This window comes from Cebidichthys violaceus, unplaced genomic scaffold (genome assembly GCF_023349555.1).
Source record: "Cebidichthys violaceus isolate CVI_PGR_0920_01 unplaced genomic scaffold, fCebVio1.0.p SCAF_21, whole genome shotgun sequence".
Taxonomy (NCBI): domain Eukaryota; kingdom Metazoa; phylum Chordata; class Actinopteri; order Perciformes; family Stichaeidae; genus Cebidichthys; species Cebidichthys violaceus.
Window position 1 is genome coordinate 3737349 of NW_027176384.1, and position 25395 is coordinate 3762743.

Here is a 25395-nt window from a genome sequence, read left to right on the forward strand (position 1 = left end):
CCGAGGCTGTTCTTTAACTCCGCCTGTGTGGAATCTCAATATGTTGATTTTCACAAGTAATTCAAAGAAAGCACGACAGTGTGTTCCCAAAAATGTCGACCTATTTCTGAATGTAACATATCGGTAGACTTGTTGGTCATCATCATCATTATCATCATCATCAGTCTGCATACGAGGACCTATTGTGGCTGAGCGCTGACATGTTTCATTTTCACACCATGTACTTCACTTACCTTTTTGTTTTTTTTAACTCCCGCTGAATCAAAAACATTTCTCGTAGTTTTGAAAGAAGTGAGACGCCTTATTGTTCGTGACAGACTCGTACGTCCTTGGCTTCTGTAGGCTTACACCATGGCAACGAGAGGGAGGTGCTTTTCCTCTGAAGATAATTAAATGAACTTTAATGGGAAGAAATAGGTTCATCACTCAGCAACAACACATACGTGCACAGGAATTGATTTCCAGAGCTGCAGCCCAGTATATCATGTTTGTCCCACCGAATCGATAAACCACTCTAGTTATAGAATTGTTATTCTGTCGGCTGACGTTTGGTGGTAAATCAACCCCCAGTGAAGCTGCTATTAGTTAATTCCAGCCCTTTTGAATTTACCCGCGCAATTAGCCGGCACCATTATGTACCGAAATATCTGAGTCTCTGCTGGGAAATCACGCCGGGGTAAAAAAAAAAAAAAAAAAAAAAAACTCCCCGCTGACAGCCGTGTCAAAAGCACCGGGATCGCTCTGGATATTCTGCAAAGGCACGCGGCCTCATTTCTTTAATCCCGCTGGTTGAAGTCCCCGAAAGGGCCCGATCCTCCTCACGTCCCCGTGTTTGTGAAACGAGTCCACAGATGATCGTCCGGGCTCATTCTGACTCTGAGGGGACCTTCCTCACGCTAGAGAGAACAGCAGCGGGTTTTATCCACCTAAACAGCTCCTCGTGTAGAGAGCGAATAGCGGAGGTATTATGTGGTGTAGGAGGTGGACCCAAACGCACTCTCACATAAGGCTGCAACAACGAATCGATCAAATCGATTATTAAAAGCATTGGCAACGAATTGCATTAACGATTCGTTGCGTCGCGCGATTATTACGCCACTCAATAAGTCGCGGAGATGTTTGAGTATTAAAAAAAAAAAAAAAAAGTTGAGTTGAGCGCGGAGCAGAGCGGAGGTAGAGGAAAGACCATCGGAGAGACCCGTGACGACGTTCTGGAACACATGGTGGAGGCAGAGAAATCAGTACGACGTAAGTCATCCAAGGTGTGGGAGCATTTCACACTAAATAAATCGAAAAAGTGTGTTAATTGCAAGATATGCAAAAGCGACATGGCATGGCACGGGAGCACCACGGTGATGATTCAGCACCTAAAACGTAAACATGTTGGAGTCCTTGTTGAGGAGGAAGAGAGTTCAACAGCAGGATTAGTCACTACAGAATCCTACTGTTGTTCCGTTTTGAAGTGAGGAACGTAACGTCCCTCCAGTAGCTCTCCTGGTGCTGCTGTTTACTCGTTATCCAGCTTGACAAGCATGACAAGTTAGCGTTAGCGCGTTAATAACAGTAGTAAAGCAGGGGTGGTATAGTTTGCAAGACTAAATACACGTTTTTATTCACTCGCCTTTTCCCTGCCGATTCATCGATTAATCGAAAAAAATGACAGATTAATCGTTAGTTAGTTGCAGCCCTACTCGCACAAGCAGGTTTAATCCAGCCAAGGTCTTTATTTCAAAAGCAAGCTCAAACAGAAAACACAAACAAAAAACTACGGCACCGTGTCCAGCGAACCAAAGCTTCTCCGGAGTCGGGAGGGAAACTCTACCGAACTCACACTTGGAAACGGTCCGGACAAGGAACAAACAGGACGTCGATCGGCGTACTCCGTGGTACTACGCCGATCGGCCTCTTCGCGCTGGTGAATACCCGGGGATCGACTCAGCGCGGCAGAAGACAGACAGAGACGTTAGAATGATCTTCACTGAAACAAACGATTCAGACTCAAGTGGCACAAATCCAGACAGGTTACCAGACGGACTGACAGCGAGTCGGCAGAAAGCTGAGATATTTAAGTCAGCTGGAGATGATCATCAGAATTACCCACATCTGAGCCCAAGGAGAAGGGCGTGGTAGAGGGCGGAACTCGGGGATGAAAACTGTAGGCTGACACAAAAACAAAACAAGCACATGGCCCTCAATAACAAACCAGACAGGGGAAGAACAGAGGAGCACACACTAGGAGCATACAGGAAAACCTAACAATAGGCTTTGATAAGTGGTTGGTTGTCGAAGTCGAAGGACTCGTATGGGATTGGTTGACACAGCAACACCTGTTTGATATCATGCAATCCACTGCAGCAGCCCTGCAATACGTCCTGCCTCTGTGAAGTTCTTCATGTTGAGTTTGAGACGTTTGTTGGTCATTTGTAAGGCCACAGTTTGTGGTAATGGATTGGATTCATTCCAAGTTGTGGCAGCCACTCAGCCTTCTGCACAATATGTTGTGTGAGTTGGTTTCTCTTTATTTTACGTTCATGCATCTTCTTATTCCTTTTTGGTTGATTTGGGAGACTTCAGTTTGCCAGAGACAGTCAGCTACTATGGATCAAGCTCCAAAAATGCTAAATCCTACATTTCCCAAAATGCAACTGCACTCTCCAGCGACACAGAACAATGAACAGTACGCTTCATGACAAGTAAACTGAGCTTTATTTGTAAAATGGTTGAAGTGCCCCTTTAAAGATGGAGCGACCCAGAAGCAGTGAAAGTTGTTGCGTAGTGCTCGTGTTATTGTTGTTCCTCTAAAGCACACTACTGTCAACCCCCCATATCTGTCTCAAATTGAAATGAAACATCCAAGAAATAAAGATTTTTAACATCAATATTTAGTGTTAATCAATACACAGTACTTTTCAATTTAAATTTAATTTTTTTTATTTATTTTGATTTGGAATTCTGTTCCTTTTCTGGCCACAGAGTGGCACTGTAGTTCAATTCTCAGCTTGACAGAAAGGCTCATGGGTTGCTTTGATATTTGGTGTAGAATTGAAGGTCTTTGCCCAGCAGATGGCGATGTGTGACAGCCTCAGAGGTTAATATGACGCACTCTTCCTCTGCTGTTGAAATAGTCAGTGCCAGCAGATGTAATCAACAGCAGCTCTTCTCAGTCAAAGCAGCGTTCCTGCTACAAACAGACTGAAATGATTCTTACAGTAATGCATTGATCTTGGGAGTTGACACCTGTATCCAATTGAAGGGCTCCCATTGCTATGCTAAACCTTAGACAGGAGGTTTTTAAACTATGAGGACTTCCCAGGGGGAGATGTGGGGGAGGCAGGTAGAGAGGTGAGGCAACAATACCGCACAAGGTGAAAGAGACGGGTGCGTGCCAGATTTCTAAAGACAATGGGCAGTTAGTTATTGGAGTTTTGTTCGCTCACCAACACAATTAATGGTGTCAGCAGCGGCTCTGCTCATGGAGGCAGTGATGGCACTCACACCCAATCACAGCGATTTGCGTCAAAAAGTGTGCTTCCTCTCATGAGTTACTACTCTGAACATGAAGCCATGGCACGCATCTTTTTAGATTTAATGTCACTCACACTGGCTGTCGTGGCTTTTTTTTTAAAATAACGTCAAACCTTTCTGACATTTCACTGGGGTAAACAGTAAATGACTGTAAATTGTGTAAAAAAAAAAAAAAGAAAGAAGAGAGAACAGCTGGTCCACCTTAAGGTGGTCGGTCCACCTTAAATGAGCCTGGGATGAAGTTGCCGCTTACTTCGGGGCTAAGCCCCTTCACTTAAATCAGCAGGGGGAAAGCACAGAAAACAGACAATTGAGAATTGGGAATGTTTCAATTCAGGATTGATACGGCAACTGATTGTTGAAATGAAAATGTATATTTGAAAACACAAAGAAGGGTAAAATATTAATGTTTATATTGATTTGATTGATTTTTCTTTTTTTGATCGACGCATTTTTTTTTCAATAACAAATGCATAAAGTTTTAGAAAAGTGCAGATAAAAAAATAAAAGTAATAATAGTAATAAAGGCATCGCTTTTGCTAAATAGTTATGATTGTGAAAAACTATTTTTAAAAACTTTGATGGGTCCAAAATGAATGCTTTGTTCATGTCCGTGGAAGATATCTGACCTTTCCAACAAGGCCAGTGAGCCAACACTTGGTAATCTGCATATAACTTCGGTTCGCACGGCCAAGAATGTCCGTGACCGTCGGACAGCACAGCGTGCCCACGAGTAGGACGTTTTGTTCCTGCGTGGACCACCTGATGCTGGAAATGATGCTTTTCAAATAGTCCACCGCTTCGTGTATCCACTCTGTGGCGCTACAGAACACTTGCAAACATGCATGATGTTTCTCTATATGAAGTGTAAACCACATCTTGTAAAAGTCATGTAAATTGGATGCCGTTTGTCTGAAAACGCAGATTTCCTTTGGCCAGCAGGTGGCGCTGTGAGTATTAGTGAAAATTAGCTTGTAGACATCCTCAGGCCATGAGTGTTATCAAGCATGGGAAGTTTGGGACCGTTTGGAGCAAGTTACATCCGCTTTTTTGATGGGGAATCACGTAAAGTAGCCGCCCGCTACTGCTAAGCTATTCAACCAAACGTAAAGCTTTTAATAATTTTTCATCACAAAGGTTCTCAGAATGTACTGACCAAATTTGAAGAGGATCAGACTAATTCCCTAGGAGGAGTTTGTTAAAGTATAGCGACTACAAATGGACAAAAATCGATCAAAAAAATACACAAAATTCAAATTGCCGACTTCCGGTACGGTTTACAGCATGGTCCCAAGAGACTACCAAGAGTCTCCATGGGTTACATGTGCCTACCAAATTTCATACGTAGGTCAAACATAGTGATGGGGCTGGTCTTTTGAAAATGTATAGGGGGCGTTATGGAGGCAATTCAAAACAGCCAAGCCAAAAACCCATATAAAATATGTCTTCCCATGACTTATGACACATGTACAAAGTTTCATGAGTTTTTGAGCGTTCCAAGCCACTGAACCATCAGCTTCTTTTTCATGAGAAATGATGCGTTGCCACGGCAACAGCATTCAACAAAAACTCACGATGAAGCATCTTCAATGTCTTAAAGCTTTCCTTACTAAATTTGAGACAGATCTGGTCAGCTGGCTAGGAGGAGTAAATAAAAGTATAAAATATGACATTTCCTTTTGCCAGCTGATGGCGCTATGAGTTATTAAAAATATTGGCATTGATATATGCTCTGACTTGAAGTAGCATCATGCATATGATTGAATAATGAGCCTTGGAGTTATAACAACTTTATTGTTCATGCTGAATGAGGCAAAATGGCCGCCGCGTCACATCAAGGTTCTTCCATGAAAACTCACGAATTTGATAACTTCATCACAAAGGTCCGAAGAGCATTCTGACCAAATTTGAGGTTCTGTAGGAGGACTTTGTTTAAGTACAAAGACTGAAAACTGTGAAAAGTGACAAAAAAACAAAAAAATGCGGGTTTACTGTTGCGCCCCCTAGTGGTTGAATGAATGCTGCAAATTTGGTGATTATAGGACAAATGGTTGAGATGTTATGAGTATTGATATATAAGCCACGCCTCTAAGAAGTTTATTGGTCCATATCTTGTAAACGCAAAGAGATATCAAAAAGCTTTTAATAACTTTTGATGATGTAGATCCAATAATGATCCACAGCTAATTTTGTAGCAATCGGACGCAGCGTGTAGGAGGAGGTCGCAAAAAATTAGTTTTTCACAATATTCAAAAAGGGCGGAAAATCTAAGTAGGCGGAGTTTAGGGGTCTCAGAGGCTTTTTTTGTAGAACTAGCAGATTTGGACATGTGTGTCGAATTTCAAGTCAATCGGACATAATGGGAAAGGGGCGTTGCCGGTCTAACTTCTAGGGGGCTGTAGACACGCCCCCCTCTGTGAGCGTAGCACAGACACACACCTGGTGCAGGTGCTGACAGAAGCAGCAGAGTGGAAGCTAGACAGGCCCAATAGTAATATCCCAGTCACCACAGAAAGGACTACCCTCTCCCCAGACAATGTAGATGTTCTCATCTTTTTGAAAACAAATTTAAAGTTGTAGACCATTTCACAGTAATGGTAAACATTATTGCAGTGCATTTGAATGACAAAACCTGACAGGAAGTAAACATAGACCCAAGTTGTTGCCGAGCAGTTCAGTTCAGTGTAAACAGTGTAAACTAGCTCACTGGCTGTTTCTTTCTTTCAATATTGATCAAAGGACAAGGGCATCAACATACTTCATGTTGCACTTAAACTTAAATAAAAACATTCAAGAATACTCAATTCTGTTATTTAATTTTGTTTCAAATTGGACATCTTCAATATTTTTGTTTTCATGTAAGACTATAGCCCAAAGTTATATTTGACTCCACCCCTTTTCTTTGCTGATCCAAAAAATTATCCGAACCATCACTCAAGAACCGTGATCCGAACCGAACCGTGAGGTTTGTGATCCGTTGCGCCTCTATTTCTTAGTGTCAGATAATTGTGCTCAATGCACTTGTGTACTAAAAAGTCTGTTTTAGAGTTGAAGGGGAGAGAAAGAGAGCCAAACCAAGTCCAAACAAAGAATGAGAAAAAGGTGCAGGTCGAGAAAAGAGTGAAACAAACGACAGAAAAGTGACATTGTGGAGGGATTTTGCTTCCGTTACTCACTGTGTCCATCTCTATAAACGAGGCTGAGCGCCATGATACGTTGTTATGTATAAATAGCCATTAACGTGTCATGCTCATTTCCTGCTTCATACTTGTACGTTGGGCTTCTACCAGAACACGGTTACATTCTTTAATGTTAAAAAAATAAATATACCTGTATTCACCCTCCGTTACAGCCTGTTTTAACAGACTTGCGTATAGACTTGTGTATTTCTCCGTGGATGGAGTTTGGATACTTTCACTTTTTGGATACTAGCAGTTCGACCTGCTTTATTATAAAAAAAGACATACAAATCTCCCTTTTTATAATATGGGACCTATGAAGAAATGGCTTGGAGTCGCATCAGCTGCAAACCTGAAACAAATGATTTGGTATATTTTGCAATTATTAGTATACTTTATGTTTTAAGAGCATTCAGTATATGTTATGGTTTAAATACATGTGTGTTTGTTTCAGTTAGATAAATAGAATATAGGTAGTATATATTCATACCCTAAGACATTTCTTAATTAATCAGTGTTGTATCTCGTGTGAAGCCAACTGTATCTGCAGAGGCTCAGCTCTGTCATTATAACCAACACCATGAACATGAACATTCGTTGAACGGTATGAATAAAATGCGGATGACTCGGAGACACAGTGAAGGGTGTCCGTCCGTCCGCTGCCCGTCTTGGGGTTGACTTTCCTCCTGGGCATTCCTGCAGAGAGCCTGAGGTCTCTGGGGAGACGCTGCTCCGTCCTGACAGGCTTGGCCTCCAGCAATGACCGATGCACAATAGCAGCACACAGCACTGAGGCAAAGTCTCCAGGAGCATCACCAACACCAACACCGACAATCCCTCCTTTTCTATCTTTCTCTCTCTCCCTCCTTCCCTCGTTTTGCCAAGAAGCTGTCAGTCTGTCTGCGCTCTGTTCTGAATGATATGAGCATCCGATTGATCCATTCCGGCCCCTCTCTGGCAAAGAGTTTGGTTCTTCATGTACGTAGCAGAGTGTTCTGTTACCCTCTGGTGGCCCTGAGCCGTATGAAGACGGTTTAACGTATTGTCTCAGGAAGCCCACACACTGTTGAACGTCTCACAGGCAAAAAGAAGCAGAACATTTTCTTGTGGCATTTGTTAATCCCTGCTTTACTGTACCTCACCAACAGGGCAAACACCTGCAGCTCATCATTAGAAAGTATACCAGAACCCCCCCCCCACCTATTGACAGTTTAAAGCCTTTAAAGGTAATAACTACACTGCTAGTCTTATGATGATGAAACGCTTTCCTGTTGGTGGAAACCTTGCTTCCTTCATAGGAGAAAACAAGCTAAACACATTGGGAATTTAATCTTCATGTAAAAAATGTGCGTTCCAGCACAGGAAATCTCCTTTGTCCACATAATAGTATTAGCACAACACCAAGCTTAGCATAGTAGATACAAATAGAAGCATAGATAACTGTAAAAAACAACCTTGAGGGGGATCTGGTTTTGGCAACATACATTTTAGTGGGACACAAAAGAAGGAACGTATATTCTCGTGGTAATTCTCAGCTCCACGGTGTTTATACAGCAGGCGCGTGCACGAGAGCCCAGACCTCTTTGCGGAGCCGAATGTTTACATTTGCACACACGTAAAGCCTGGTGGCGTATAAATTTAAATTGATCGCTCGGTAGTGACGACATGTTTTGCGAAGCCTTGAAACGCATACCAGTCATTTTTAGCCGGTGGGCCTGGGGGTCCTGGCTCACGCTCTTACAGGGGCGGTGGTCCCGGGCGACGGGGGGGGGGGGGGGGTATTTAGGTCAGTCGAAGATTCACGGCTTCCAAAATTATAGAGAACGAGACGACGAGAGACCTGAACCAGCTGGGAGACGTTAAGAACGAGATCCCCCCCGTGTGCTGTAATGACCGATTTAAGAGGACAGACGTGGCGACATGAAAACCAGCGAGGAGGTCTGGTGCGAGTGGGTCGAGTGGCCCTCTAAATCCCAAACAGCCTGTCCCAGTAACCGAAGAGCCTCCAGCATGTAGCCCCGATCCTTAGCAGCGCACAGCTCCAGCCTGAAGCCCTCCGACAGATTGTTAACTGTCCCACGCCTGCAAGGGGTGAGAGTTCACCGCTGAGCCCGACGGAGCACTGGGACGCAGCATGGCCGTAAACTACAAGCAGCCCAATAATCCGGAACCTAAAAAGGCTCTTTGTTTTACAGTATTTAAGTCGATGTCAAATGAACATGTAGGTTCAAGTAAAAGAGAGTGAATATATTCAGTCGAAGTGTTTCTCCGAACAAGACCTCATTTCCCATAAACCCTGTTGCATTGTAAGGCTCAAGAAGGCTTCTATTGACTCCTTTCTAGAGTTGCACACATACCTAGTCAAGCCTGATTTTGCCTTAAACTTAAAATAATGATCTCAGTCACTTCCACACAGTGAGGCATACAGCTTATTAATCTAACGTCCCTATAATGCCCGGCTGAAGTTACAGGAATTGAAATTTTTTTACCCCACCCCTGATGGGACGATATGCTGGCAAAACTCCCAACAAACAAGTTTAACTGTGCAACGTGCACTTCAATGAACCAAACATCAAATTTTCCGCTGTGGTTTTCCTCCCAGCTTCGTCTCGACACGTCTCTTGGTCAGTCTAAATACGGCAGGTCTGATGGTCAGGTAGATAACTCTGCCGGTAACCAGGAGTTCACATATTCAGGCCGCAAAAACACACATCTGTGTCCCGGGTGACTCCTGTGTTACTGCCATGCGATCGTCAGACAGCTTCGTTACAGCAGTGTGAAACAGAATATAGAAATATCAATTCAATGTAGCCACCAAATTTCTCTCTACTCACAACACTCTTATTTCATGACTTACTCTTTGCCGAGAGATTCTGTTTACTCGAAGCCCCGCAAGGTCAGATTCCGTAATGATGGAAAATGTGAGTCATTATTTTGTCCGCTCACGAGGTATTTTGGAAGGTCTGTTGAGATTTCAGCTCTCCTTCGATCAAATAAACAAAGGATATTTTAAGGTTGTTTTGACCGTCCGGAGTGTTTGGAGCACATGCACACAGGTCCTAATCACTGCAATACGCTCATATATACAGTTTGAATGGTCTCCATTTGTAGTGTTGTCATATCTGCAGATTATCAATGAAATTGGTCTCACGCTATGTATGAAACATAACTTTTTTTGTCAATTCCTTGATAGTTTGTCTTCTGTTTCTTTGCAGGGCAAAGTATTTTCGAGGGAAGAAACTGAACGGAGAGTATGAGATCCGGGTGGAGCAGGTATGCTGCATTTAACACAAATTCTGCCTGTTTAGATATTCAAATGAATCCTTTCAAAACTACGAAATTAACATTGTGGGTTTGTAGCCAATCCGGCTACGTGCCACTCAATTTTAAGTGATGTAATTGGCGGAATTACACCTTTTAATGAGATGCAGGTTATCCATTCAAGCCTTACCTTAAAAGAACATTTCGCGAAATATGCTTATCGACTTTCTAGCCGAGTTAGATGAGAATATCGATAGCACTCGCATGTCTGTGGGAGTTAATAGCCAGGGGTTGATTAGCTTAGCTTAGCATAGGGTTAAGACTGGAAATACAGGGTTGAAATACCCAAAGTGTTAAAATCCGCCTCCAAAGCACACTAATTGACATGTTATGTCTCGGACTGAAGTGTAAAAACAACGATACTATGCGTTAACCCTACCGCCAGTCTTTATGCTAAGCTAGGCTTAGCCAATCCCTTCAGACAGACATGCATCAATCTTCTTAAGCCCAGAAGCATGTGTTTCCCCAAACGTTGAAACGTTCCTTTAAAGATTTTAACTCTACACACAGTAGTGCCGATATTACATACAGTATGCACAGAACTATGTGTCTAGACATGCGGCGTTTACAGTGTGCACATAACATCTAATTTACCTCAAATAGCTGAAACAGCTTTACATCTGCAAGCCATTGTTGAGCCATCTTTGAAAAGGAGTGGTGGGTTTCGTTTTTACAAGGGAAGGAAAAAAAAGAGGACCACAAAAAGCTGGACCGGTGATTTTATAGCCTGTTTGCTCAACCCTCTACTGTTGTGGTCACATCGTCTTTCTGGAGCGGGAGTGGGCTGGAATGAGAGGCGAGATTTTTCTATGAAATGTACATTCAAAAAAATATATATTTTAGTTGTCCCAATGTGGCGGAGTTAATTAGGCCACTAATCTGTGACCTACTTGGATCTCTTTGGACCCTCCGCTCTTTTCCCAGAAGCCCCTCCGCGCGCCGACGATAACAAGTCGCCCGCTAATTGCCTTCAGCAGCCAGATTCTTCGTAGGCTGTTTGTGCGCCTCGCTGAGAGCCTCGGGACGAAGGAAACACGATCTCTGTGTGAAAAGTTAGCGACACGCTGAGACGAACCCTTTCAGGGGGGATGACGGTAAAAGCAGAGAGACCCACTGCATGTTCTCCCCAACAAACAGTTTGACTTTGAATAGACTGAAGAGCAACAACAGTCAGGTTAAAGTAATAATAGTTGTTCAAACCTGCTACCTGAATTTTACGCATTTTACATTTACCTACTGTAGTACAAAGAAAATAAAATGATATCTTAGATGGACATCGACACGTTGCCCAACGTAGGCCAACTGTCATCTGTCATATTCCTGCTGTTTAGAGTGCTCTGAACCAGCGCTCCCAAACCAACATAACTCTCCTCTGGCTTACTTGCTGCCATATAAGGTTCCATCCTCAGAGTCCAGCGCAGACTCACCACAGCATGTGATGCTGCAGCGGGGCAGGGGGGGGGGCCTGATGCCAATCTGTGCCAAAGAAGAAAGAGAGAGCCCCTTTTGATTCTTCGATGCATCGTCTCTCATTAAGGCTGCCCTGCCACCTGCACCTTCCCCAAGCAAGTTCACGAGCCCCGTTGTTGTGGGTCCTTCCCTCTCATTCACGTGACCCACTTTGAAGTCATGTTTGGCCTTGTGTCCACCGGGTAACTCTGTTCTTTTTCATCCGCTGAACAGATGCTCACGGGAGCGCCGGCCGTGGTGCTTTGTGCTCCCGAGTGACGAATAAACCGCCTTTTTATTTTTTGGGTGAAATGATGAAATATGTTCAGTAGTCTTAATGGACGGAGGATGAAAAACATGCCAGGAGATCCTCACAGTTATGAGTATAACAGCTTACCTTTTTCTTGACTCTCAAATGAAAACCACAGCCAGAGACTAGAGGGCCTCGCATGTCATTTCTGAGTCAAACACAAAAAGGCCTCTATTACTCTTAACATGACCAGAGAAACTTCTTTCACTCGGTCAGTTAATCCCTTGTGGGATAAAAGGAGAGTTAATGTGCAGATGCAACGGGTCAGTGCTCATATATCACGAGCCTGTAACTCATGAGAAAACAGTAAAACTAAGACAGAAATAAATAAATACTGTCATACATCCATCCTCTCATATGTACCGCTTCTTTTTTTGGTGTAGCTGTACAGGTGGAAGCGTTAGACTTGAAGAGTTGTAGGATACGCTGCACAACCGGTACACAGAAAAATGCCCGCCGCTCTGACTATCCTGCTACGTTGATTTGAATGGGAATGCCCGTCCTGCTCAGATTACGGTCCCCTTGAAGTGTCTTAGATGTGGGCAGCATGGCGGCAGCGCCAAGCCGAGGGCCTCTGGAGCCGACATATTGTGCACTCAAAGTCGCCATCCTGCTTTTTATGACTCGTACTTGTCAAAAATGTCAAACACAAATGTCCCCCAGCTGCTATCAAAGCTGATCACAAACACGATGACAGGCAGCCAAAAGGCTGCCAAACAAACTGACTTGCTACCAGCAATCCCCGCACAGCCATAAAAAAAAAAAAAAAGGGCCCGTTGTTTGTGAAAGAACAAGAGGCGGTTCTTCGGACTGTGTGTGGTTTGGGTCGGGCAGGGCGACATCTGCTCGGCAGGCATGTGACCTCAGCGCTGTCCACGCTCCTTTCTGCTCCGGTCATGGCAGCTCACAGGCAGTTGGCTGTTGTAATTCCCCCCCCCCCCCCCCCCCTTTTTTTTTTATTTTGGGCTGGTATTCGCACATGACACGGGGCATCTGGGCAGAACTTTGTCAAGGCCAACGATATGGTTCGGTACTCGCTGCAGATGTTTTGATCCAGCTGCTGCATTTAACATCTGTCTCGGCGCTCTACATTTAGTGGCTCAATGAATTATTCCGCTGTTGTACAAGGTGGTAGTGATTAGCGGCAAATACTTCCCCCCTGTGGTGCACATGAATGGTCCACTGTACTTCAGGCCTCTCAATTGCACCAGTGTGTGATTCAACTGAGCTTATCAAGAGTTCTACTAAAAAAAAAAGAAAAATCAGAGGTGGTCAACAAAAACGTAGCTGCCCTGCAGGCTCAAATCACCACAATCTGTTCTCTGTCAACATTTGTACACAAGACTGAGTAGCTCGTCTAACTCTCATGTGTCAATTTAACACTTGCCCGTAAGCATTCGTTCCTATCTGGGAGTAAAGTAAGAGCTAATTCTATGCAACATTTTATAATAAAAAGTTGTCCGTCCAGGTCTTGCTGGGTCAAGGTTTTGACCCATTGAAGCTAAAGAGTTGAGGCAGTAAAAGAATCACATTGTGTCACGGAAAAACATCTATTTTTGGATAAAAGGAAACCACAACAAGAGGCTCCATCTGGCCTACAACGATTTTATCAACAGCTCTTCCACTTTGATCTTCCACTCGAGACCAAAAATAAAAGAAAAGGGACAACTATATTGGTGGAACAAGATCAGTGTTAAAGGAATATAGTAGGCGAAATGAAAGCAGTTATGAGAACATCTGTTTTTTAATAGTTCCTTTTTTTATTTTCAACTCTGTTAACAGTATTTGCTCTTTCAATATATATAATAATATATATGCTATTATATTTTAGAAGACTTACAAGTTATCTCGCTTCCCAGAAAACATTGCCGAGTGTAGTAAAGTGCAGTTTGACCCGTGACCAAAACAAAAGGCACCGTAACCACCTGAACTTCAGCGACACATGTTGGTCCAAATCTAAAAATACTCGCAAAGGTTCCAGAAGAGTTGCTGTCAAGTGGTGTTTACTGTGCTGTCCACAGGGCCACATGGCTTGGCAGAGTGCTCGCAGCGCTCCAGGGATCGATGAGGCTCGCCTGTAAATGTCTGTCGCTAAGCTAAACCAGGGCCTTACACTCAGGCGGCAACCTTTGCTTCTGAAAAGTGATGCGGAAGTGCCTTAAACTTGCATTCTTTCTGATGGCCCGCAGACTCTGACTCCTGTGCTTGCAAAAAGAAGTCAGATTGTATAGAAGTCTATGATAAAATGACTCTACTTCTCTCTTGATTTATTACCTCAGTAAACATTGTAAACATGAGTTTATGGTCTCAATCTCTAGTTTCAAGTCTTCTTCAATACAGCATGATGCTCATTTAGTAAATGATGGTCCATTTAGAGTCAAACAGACTCTGTGCTTTAGGGCGGGGCTACTTTGTGATTGACAGGTTGCTACCACGGTGTCTTCTGGTCTCTGAGTTATCCGAAATGAAAGTTGATTCAAACATTTTGCCTAAAAATGCCTCATTCAGCGTTCATCTGTACTACCCACTGTGTTTTACATTTGTAGCTTGCTTGGATTACTGTAAATTAAGTTATCAGTGAGCAGCGACTGGCAGAACAGAAACTTACACAACAGAAGAAGGAGTTCAGTGAGGAGGAATCATACTGCCCTCCCTGATTCTGTTCCTCCTAACAGATTAGCTGAGAGCTATTCTTAATTCAGCCTGAATGCGGCTCAACAAGCTCTGGAGGCAGTTGCCCCCATGTATCACTTCCTGTTTTCCTTTCCCAGGGCGAGAGCTGCCCCGAGACAAGCGTCTGAATGCGTTACCGCGATGGTAACCATGGTGCAGTGAAAAGCCTCCTGTCCTGGCTTCTGGGCATGTGCCCCGCACCAGCTGCTTCATCCATTACCGCCCAATGACAGTGGTTGTTAGCGCTCCTCTCACCCAGAACCAGCCAATCAGAGGTGACGTGCAGTGGCCCGGCCCTTGCCAAAACGTTGCCCATTCTCTGGTTTTATCAGGTTGCCGCAAAAGTCAACGTAGGCCCCTGTGTTTTTTTGGATGGAATTTATTCAGGAGTTGCAGTAATGGAGGATGTGTGTGTGTGTGTGTTAGAGTGTGCGGCCCTGTTTAGTGAGGCATGTGCTGCTGAGCACACAGATGTTTCTTTCAGAGAGGAGCCGAGAAAAGGAAAGGAGTGGTGCCTCGTTGTCCCTTTCTTAAATAAGATTATGGCATTTACTCGCCCCCCTGCTCTTCCTCAGAGAGTGCAATACAATAATTAAAAGAGGTGGGTGTTGTTGTTTGTTTTTTTCTCTTGGCAAAAAACCCCCCAAAACCCCCCAGTTTCATTACATTGGCAGATTCTTTTCAGAAACAACTCACTCCCCCATACAGAGTTTACACGGGCCACGGCGCTACATGAAAGGGAACATTTATCTCTGAGGGAATATTGCTGATAATATTTCCTTTTTATGTAGATGAAAGCCTTTTGTAAAGCAGGCTCAAGTGCTCATCACATTATGAGAACGTGTAGATAGCAAATTGACTTAACTCACTATGCAAATTGCCAGGAGCCGGGTTGAGGAGAGGGTCAGCCGGAGGATTTGCTTTCATCCCCATCCATGTTGGCGTGGTTCAGTTTGAGGCTGATCTATAAGAGACGCGCTACGCTGCCCGTCGGTCGCAGTCGACAAAGCGCGGCAGCTCGCTGTGGGGAGGTGCTGTCGCGAGGCCATCGCAGCATCAGTCAAACAGCTAGCTGTAAGGTTTTTGTGCAAATCACAAAGATCATTTTACGTTAACCTTCTTGAAGTTTCCAGTGTACTTTCCTCAAAACACGTGACATCACCAGCAGAGCTGATGAACACGGCTGCTCTCCTGGTCTAAGTTTGGCACTTCTATGGATGACATTGTCATTTGATTTTGTTTCTTCTTTGAGCAACATGTCGTCGTCAATTGCTGACTCAGGTTTTAGAGCACTCACAGACAGATGAAATGCAGCCTTGTTTTTTTTTTTATAGCGTTGTGTTTGGTAGTCAACCACGTCGTGTCAAATTAAATTTTTGTTTTTCCACGCACACTCAGCAGGCTGCTTGTTTAGGGCCCATTACATCCACTGCATTAGCGTCACTCCTCATAGTTAAACGTGACGGGAAGAGCTTCATGTCTGTGGTCAACTGGCCGCTGTTAAGCATCCCTCTGACCTGAACACACTCTGCCACTCTGTGGCCTACTACCACAGTGGAGAGCAGCTTCTTAAGCATTCACTAAACTATTATTGTATAAGCAGCCACAAATGTAGACATGTAGCCAATAGCCACGACGATGCAAAACACTTCTTCAATTGTGACATTTTTTTTTTTTACGCTCGCTTGGAAAGGCCTTTGCCAAATAATTTCTGACGTATAGCGAACATTTAATTCACATAAACTGTTTCTGCTGTCGTCTTCGTCTCCAGACAGCAGGAAACATGGCCAATGCTAGCCGACATTAAAGAACAATTCAAACTTTCAACCATTCCTTTTATCACAGAAACACACCAGCACAATGTCGCACCTGTTACTTGTTATACCGTTTACCATGTTCATGATGTTGGTCAGGCGCGTTAGCGTGCTCACAATTGCTAAATTTTGCACCTAACCCAACGCACAGCTGAGGCTGATGGGAATACCGTGAGTTTTGCAGATATTTGGTCACAAAGCGAAGTATTGCACAATAAGGTGAGTTTGAGGCGTCTCCGACGAAAGTGTGCTCCATTGCACATGTAACCACACCCAACGGTGATGTCACGTTGTACTGACGCACCCTGCAGAAGTACACTCCTACATCACTTTTCAGGTGTAGCCAAATTACTGTATTTCTTGACGGTATGTATTATAATACTTACAAAAATATGCCAGAATGAACATCCCCTCCAAAACAAAACCTATCCTTTTTATCAGGCAACGTACACTTTTTTTTCTGACACCAAATTTTCACTATTAAGTGAGAAACCTTAAGTTTAAAACGCCACCCTTAATGAGACAGAAGAAACGATCATTCCGTGAATGCTACATCTGGTCAGGAACGTTAACATCAATAGATCTTGTGACTACGGTGACAATCATGAGCAGGAAAATTGAGTTGTCCCCGTCTGGTCCTTGTCCGTCTAGAAAGTTCATTCCGAGAAGTCGACCGTCGCCCCTCCTTTCAAACATCTCTGGGAGTTTTGACTGAGTCGTTGGGTAGCCGGGCTACGGCTTTTCACAAGGCTCTCACTGTGCGGGAGGCCACCGGCTGGGGAGGACTTCATTTGCCTCCTCTCACCAACTGAAATGCACAAATGTAAAATGAAGTCAACCTGAAAGAATCTATTGTCTAAACTGTCTTTAGTGGCCAGAGGTACTTTTCCTGTCCTTTTTTTTCTTCTCTTTTTTCTTTCTAAGAAAGATGTCAAGTTAAAGTGCTGGAGCTCCATCACATGGCTTTCACGTGTCAAAAAAGGATGGCGCAAGAGAGTATTTTCACTTTATGAAAGTTTCTGTCAGAAAGACCTTTTTGTGCATCCGAGTACAGAGTCAGGGAGTTTAATTACTGTGGACAAACCTGACCTTTTTACAGTATGTTGTTGTGGGATGAGACGTACAATCAATTTCTTCTCCTTTGTGTTCCCCAGGCCGAGTTCTCAGAGATCAACCTGGCCTCGTACGTCAACTCGGGATGTATGGTGGACATGCAGGTCAACAAAGGCGCCACCAGAGTGGTCAGGTGAGAGAGAGAGAGAGCGAGAGAGAGAGCGAGAGAGAGAGAGAGATGGTGTTGACGCAGTTGCCCATGCAGTATGTTTACCGCCTCGGTGAACCTGCACAAAGACTCCTGTTCTTTTCTCTCGGCGGCATTGTGCGTGACCGTGTGTATATATGACATCGCTTGCACTCAGAGTAATCACAGTTGTAATGTGATTATGCCATGGGAAAAAAGAAGAGAAAAAAAACTACTTAACCTATCTTAATTAAGGTGGGAAATTTGTGTGACGGGGGTTGGGTTGTTTCGACCTTTTTGCACCGTTTTGGGTCATTTGAGTGTATCTGCAATAAATAAAGAAAGAAAATCCTCTTGCAGTGTCCTCTGGCCAGTAAGCAGCTCCAGCAGCAGTGAGCCACGTGGAGCTGGCTATTTAAACAGACTGCTCTGTTATGTGATGTCATCGCTCAAGGAGATCACTGATGATCAGCTGATCTGGGTGGAAAAGATGACTTCATGCCTTATGAATGCCATCAGTACTTAAAAACACCCAAATATTTTGATCTACAAAACCAATACACAACAATCTACATGTAACATAAAATGGGTCGCTCATAGTGATGAAGCCATAGTAATTATTAACCGACTCGGCAGTTTCCCTTCAGCTCTATGGAACGTTTAGCGGGCAGCTGTTTTCAGCAAAAATGCTCTCAAACCGACTCTACGCTACTCGACAAAGTCAGCGACGATCTGTTGGAAATGCTAGTCTGTTGCTACATTTTTCAGCTAACGAGCCAGACGTTTCCCTCGGGAGTTGGTGGAGACTGAGCTAAAAGGACTCGGATGAAATGGACAGAAACGTGACTCCAAATGAATGCTAACATTAGCATTAGCATGCTCCATATTACAACCATCTTTTTTCAGCTGCCTTTTTTTCTTCTTGTCTGGTTGTTATGTTACAGCTCTTACCTCGACACCCAGCATGGCCTCACCCGTCCCTGCTAGGAGTGATAATATTCACCATATCTGCTCCGACTATCAACAGTCGGCTAATCAAGTCCATGCCACGAGCGTTAACCCAGCCGTCCTCATTCCAGCCCGTTTTGGGGAATAAACAGCTAATCTGTGTTTGGGCTTCGACTCCACGCAGAATAACTTCTGTATCGGCGTATACAGCCTCAGTGTGAAATCAAGCGGGAGCTGACGTCACAATGCAACCTGTTGTCAGGACGGACACAGGGGTCGTTGTGCGGGGCGAGTATTTATATTTATTTTATATTTATATGATAGAGAAGCCAAATTGGCTGCAGATGGTCTCACCGCGGCCCTGTTCACGTTTGCTGCCAAACTGTTGCGGTTCAGCTTGTTGTTCACGTCTCTGAACTCGACAACAAATCGTGTAATGGTTGTGTGAACAGATTAAAATCATAAAGTAGAGCTAATTGAAGCTAATTATTTTGTTGATAGCGGTGTGTTTTCATTCTCAGCCAGAATAATGGTAGTAATAGACTCAAGACAGACAAAACACTAGTTTCCCCAAACACAAATGAAATGCACTCTGTCTGATTAGGTTATTTTGTGTGTGTGTGTGTGTGTGTGTGTGTGTGTGTGTGTGTGAGAGATCACGGGAGAGCTGCTCACATGCGCAGCCGCACGTTCACACCGCACGGTGTGTTTAAAGCAGGTCCCTGCTTCTCCATGTGTCGTCTGCTCTGTTCAGGGTTCAGGGTTGTGTGCGTGCTGAGGTTTCACCAAAATATCGAGAGACCCAATGGAACAAAGGCAATAACATCTTATAAATGAGCTTATCTATGAAAGCAGGATGTGTGTGAATCATGGTGTTGTGTGTCTTGTTTTGTACATTGTTGGTTCTAATTGCAAGCGGTGACAAAAGTAAGGCCGCCCCCCTCTTCGTCGATAAGTTGACTAATCAGTTGTTTTGGTCTCAGTTGACAAAGATTTCTATCGCCGCATCATTTTATGTCGCTCTATTCATGTCTTTTTCGTCAGATCCTTTATTGTGAAGCACTTATGAAGTGTTATGAACTAAATTGTTGACTTTGTATAGTGTAAATATTAATGTCACTGAGTTACACTTCCTGTTTTCTGTTTTGTAATTCTTCTACAGATCAAAAGACCTCATTCAAACAGATTATTATTATTATTATTATTATCATCTACGCGAAGAGGATCATTCGATAGGTCATGTTTGTGTGTGCTTGAGTGTTCACCTCTGTGTCTGTCCATAGCTAATCTCACATTCTGCTGCACCAAAATGTATGATATGTTGGGTGCCCAGTTACGGCTTCATGCTCAAGGACCAATAGTGGGTTGTTGAACAAAACAACTAAATACACAGACCAGCGCATCACATCAAAAGTGGACTTTACATGCAATTTTTGCAACCACCAGCGTATGTGCGGCGCCGTGCAACGTGGCACGCACCGCTGAGCCTTCACAGTACAGCAGAGTGACGCGCCACGAGGTACAGTAGTTAATGGCGTGTTGTTGCCTGCCGCACTGCTGTAGTCAGCCCTTTGGCTTCCCCGCTCCCACGCTGCCAAAACCTCCAGCGAGCTGCTCGGCTCCAAGTGGAAACACTGGTCTGGCTGAAAGACGGACCACAGCGGCGCGATGAGCCGCGGAGCAGCATCCCTCCCTCGTCCATAGTGCTCACAGAAACCCGCTGATTAATTAATGCCGATTAATGGCTTTATTGAGCTTGTTTTACTGTTGCACTCACTGGAAGTGGGTGTCAGCTAGATGGCTAAAATGTAGATGTGAGGAGGACTTTCAGCACAACAAACTTCAGCCTTCACTAAAACAAAACATGTATTGCTCTTAGAAGGCCTAATTAACACTAGCTGCTGTCATTATTGTACCTGTGAGGAAACTGATTCCTTCACTAATGCTGAATTTCAATGAAACAAGCTTAATTCATGCCAAGCAAGCAGTTTTTTGTCCTAATACACAGCATTTCGTCAGGCTGATGGCTCATATTGCTCACAAGGGGAAGGGCTATTCATATGTAGATTGACAGCGACATACACCAGTCGGTTCACATGGCCCGACAATCGGACTGAACCGCCATTTTGTTTGACTCGTCTTAAAAGTTCAACGATACACCGATTCGATCTTTGCCGAGGCCGCGTCACATCCCTCGCTGTTCCCGTGAATTTAAAAAAAATGTTTTGTACTCTCCTATTCAATCTTCTGTCCTGAAAGCAACCGGTCTGAGCCAGACGGGGCCGACCCTCTTTCCTCTCCAATCCCTACAGAGCAAGACTCTCCTCCTTTGGTTACCTCAGGTGACATTTCACTGCTGAGACCCCCCCCTTCAAAAGCCCATTTTAATCGGTGAAGGAACCGTCTGCCTGGAGCGGCCTCAACACCTAATACCTCAGACAGGTTCATCTTATTACCGCGCCAATGAATCCCACTCAGTTCAGACATGGCTTTACGAGGCCTGAGGGTGGATTCCTCATGGAGCGCTGTGACTGTAATGAAAGCACACAGAGGCCCACTCCACCACCCCTGCTTTTGTAATACCGTCATGAATAGAAATGGCCCCGCTAACGACGCTCGATTCCCCTTCCGCCAGAGGTCATTTGGTGCTCCGTCGCTCTTTGACCGTCGCTGCGTGGAGATGAACACCGGAGTGCGATCGCAGCCGGAGACGATCCAGAGCTTTGGCGGGGCCTGACCGGGGCCACCGCCCAGGATCTGAGCCGCTGCCAGCTCGCTCTGGAGCCGCAGCCACAACCACAGGGAGTCTTAGATCCAGGCCAGGGGACCACAGCATGAGGCTGGGCGACAGGCAGTCACTGTTCACACAGAGGATGGAGAGTTTCTCAGGGTTCTTTGCGTACAGTCCCAGATGAAAACAAAACAAAATCACTGTAAAACTTCCTGACTTTCAAATAGTAAAGTACAACATTAACATAATGGCATTGCTTTAACTGTGTACATTCATAAAGTTTTCCAAAACTGTCCACCTTTTGATCAAACTCTGCTCAAACATTTTAATTTGTTCCCGACAGTCAGCCAAGTGGATCTCAATCCACCTATTAAAATAAACCAAAATGTTCGTAAAAAATCAAGCGAACAAAGGTTTTTTTTGGAAGCCCTCTAGTCTTTTCTCCTTGATGATGTTTATCATTTAACAAAAGCATACATCGTTTTCATTAGCAGACGGCCAAAGCATGAATTAAAGCAAAGCCCAAAGGTAATGTCTTTGTTTAATGTTTGACAGGACTTAACTTTTTCTGTTAAGTGCTCTGCTACACTGCTGCCAAAAGGCAATCCTTTTTTATATGTGAATGATCAATTGAATTGCTTCGGATTTGCACTATTATTATATTGCATAAGGCAACAATTTTATATAATAATACTGCGGCTTTGTCGGCCTTAAAGACAAAGTAAAGTTGCTTCAAAAAGAACTTCAGTCTCTGTGGAGTAAAGTAGTTTGCCATCCGTGGGACATATGCTGATGTGCTTTCTCTCCGAGAGTTAGATGAAAAGATTGATTCCCCTCTCATGTCTAGATTAGCTTCGCTTAGCGTTGGAAGCTAAGCTAAATTTTTAACACATTGTATTTCGTTCCTTTAATCTGCACACAAAAGGAAATTAGCATTCAGTTGTGTGGTGTTTCTATTTCTTCCCAGTCACGCATTGTTGGCAGAAGAACAAGGAAGTACGGGGAAATTCGTGTTATTCTGACTTGTGGGGGTGCATCAATTATTCCGAGATGGTTCCTCCCTCTTGCTAGCCTTGCAGTCACATCATTTAAATAAACTAAACTAGCAACGTCTGCAGTTTTACATATCTGGAGTAGTTTCGTTAACGGCAACATCAAAGTTTAACATATTTTAAACTCACAAATCACAAGCTGGAGCCTGACTTCAACTTTTTTTCCCACTTGATTGCCAGTAGTTGTGGTCTGTATTTGTTGTGGCATAATTCTGTGCAGCAGACCAAGAAATACTTACGGCACGCAACTCCCCCCAAAACCACAAATTGTCATTTTCACAGTACTATTTATATTAAACAAAATAGATATGTGTTAATCTGTGAGCAATAGGGGTGTCGCTTACCAAGTTTTTGAAATTTTGAGAAAGCTAGGCTAGCTGTTTACCCCTGCTTTCAGTCATTATGCTAAGCTAGCTTCAGCCTCCCACCCCCAACTCAATACTTAACTCAAAGTATTGGTATCAAGCTTCTCATCTCCCAGAAAGAGAGCAAATGTCTGTATTTCCCAAAATGTTGAACCTTTGTTCTTCACATAAAACACTATTTTTTGTTGTTTTCTGGTATGAGCCCAGAGTTTTTTTTTTACTTCAGTGACTGTCACTATAACAGGAAAGCACAGATTGTTCTCTCTAAGGTGCATTTCCCTCCGATGACGGAGGGGCGGTTTGGCACAATGCACCATTGTGTACGATTGCTGCGCTGATCCTCGGCATGTACTGTTTGACATTCATAGCATTCCCGCCAAGTTCTACCCAGTTTATCCTTATCATCGGGAGACAGACTGATGGAAGGAAGATAAGACCCTTACCAGCCTTTGAGCCAGCCGTGCCTGGCTCAAAGGCTGACAAACGCTCCCTACAATTCAGGTCAGAGATTCTGTATGGTAAATGGATCTGGAGAACAAAATGGCAGCATATTGTCTTGTGTTTGAATAGTTTCATGCTCTGGGAAGACTGATGAAAACATCCTGTTAGCACTGTTGTACAGTATATTGTATAATGGTGTTGCACAAGTGTTAGGCTTGCAGTAAGTTTATAACCAGACAGATATAAAGAGTTGTGACTTAAACACACTTTGATCTGAGCTCTGTCATCTGGAAATTACGCTGGTTAGAGCTTTTTAGACTCAACCCAAAAATTCAAAACCCTAAAATGTGCTGTGGAGCTGAGGGAAACTGCAGAGTCTGCTCATAACTCTCTGTGGGCTCATAGTAAGCAACCACTTTCACGTACGCGTCATTACATCATCAATATGAAAAGATGGATAGTAGCAGCTTGAAGTATTTGAATGCTTTGAAGCAAGCTACAGCTCCCTATAAACTTTCTCTGACTCACTCACACATACATCAACCAAAAGTGTCACTTTCAATGTTAAATTATTTTTTATGTATGACATAATTCCAAAGTTCATGAATACATCAGTATCAACATCAAAGCAGGCCGATTCACTCGCATTAAGACATTTCAGTCAAACTTTGAGTTGTACAATGTTTCCTTTTCCACACTTTTGTTTGACTGGATTTTAAGAAAGACTTAAGATGGATATTTCTTCCAGCACGTCTGTACCTCTCTTGCTCAGTGTACTAGTGGAAGTGTTATGAGCGGGCTCGTGATTCCACATGGATCCATTCCCTCCCCATATCCTAATCCATAACCCCGCTTTCCCCCTATCAGTGCCTATTATCAGCCTTTATTGCACCTCCGATAACCCATTCAAAGGGTGCATTAGCATATCGCCCGCCTAGTGATGACTGGGAGGCCCGGGTGATTCGGATCGTAAAGCATAAATGTGCTGCTTTAGTGTAATCCGCGACCCACGGGGGAGCCCTGTTTCTGCATAACGAGTCCGAGTGAAGAGACAGAAAAACAAAGTTAATGGGTGACGAGCCTCGGTTATGCTCCGCTGCTATAGGGCACCGGCTCCATTAACCGTAGCCAGGTGAAAGCCATCCCACCGGCTGAATGTCTTCTGCATCTGGCCTTTCTGTGGTAATGAGGTAGCACCAAGGTGTAGTCTGTGCATGCATGTGCTGAGAGAGTACTGACAGAGTAGTGCTGACGAGTACGGCTTGCATTGATAACAAACTAGATGAAACAAGGGATAAGAAGTTGTCTTTATTAATGTACATCTGCACAAAACAGTTGAAAGACTCATGGACTCGTGGTTGTTGTGATTTTCTAAAAATATTTTCTGACATTATTTAGAACAATGAATCAATTAATCAAGAAAATAGTTGACAGATTAATCTAATTAATAATAATTAGTTGCATTTAATCAAGCCGACCTGGATTTAAAGGGTTTTCTGATTGTAAAGTGGATCGCTCCGCTTGGATGCAGCACCACATATTTTGTTTTACACCGACAGCACAGGTGTATTCTAGGTCAATGTCTTGGCTCATGCTGCGTTCAACTTCTCACGCACTTCTCCCCCCAAGATCAGTGTTGTTCTCTTTTTCACTCCGGCTGTTTGTTGGAAATGGCACATCGCACAGGTCGGCCGGCGCATTCATCAAAAACTTGTGTTTCCCGAGTCTGGTTTTGGTTCTGGGGCCTCAATAAACAGCTTCGTCCAGTATAAATAGCAGAGCCTTTGGTCCGATGCCACCGAGTGCAGCAGCAGGGAGGAACAGCTGTAGTCGCTCTATCGCCGAGACCAGGTCACTCCTCAGTCAGTCCCTGCCAGCGCTGTCCGTGCTGTCCAACATAAGCAACACTTGAGGACTCCGAGCCTGCTCGAGGGCCTGGTTGTAATTTCACCCCCTAGAGCTCAGTGAAGCTGCTGCACATACATATACAGGCTGCGCTTATCAATATGTTTATGTTTACAGTGGATCAAAGGATTTTGTGTAGTGTATATAAGAGTCAAAATGAGAACACGTTGCCGTGAGACGACACTTGCTAGCGTGAAATGTTGCAAAAACCAGGTGCCTGATGGGTCGCTTGGCCCTGCTCCCAGAACAGTTTGTAAAGGAAGGATTAGGCTGTGTTAATTGGATGGATGGTCCAAAAAGATGAGGTGCACCGAGGAGCATTTCCTCTCGCCCGACACGTTCCGCTGGATGATGGAGCCCTCGGCTGTAAACACGAGGCCCAGATGCAGTGTGTTAGTGTGCTGACTGAGCCGTCGGCCTGGGCGGAGATGTCTGAGCTGAG

General features: G+C 44.0%; 1 protein-coding gene across 2 annotated transcripts in view; it reads left to right on the forward strand.

Moving 5' to 3' along the window:
- The window catches only part of syn3 (synapsin III), a 93907-nt gene that overhangs the window by 15699 nt on the left and 52813 nt on the right, over positions 1-25395 (forward strand). For both annotated transcript variants that reach the window (XM_068716965.1, XM_068716964.1), the window contains 2 exons: positions 9920-9977; positions 17426-17517. In XM_068716965.1, the coding sequence (XP_068573066.1) occupies positions 9920-9977; positions 17426-17517 (150 nt within the window). The remainder of the gene's footprint in view (positions 1-9919; positions 9978-17425; positions 17518-25395) is intronic.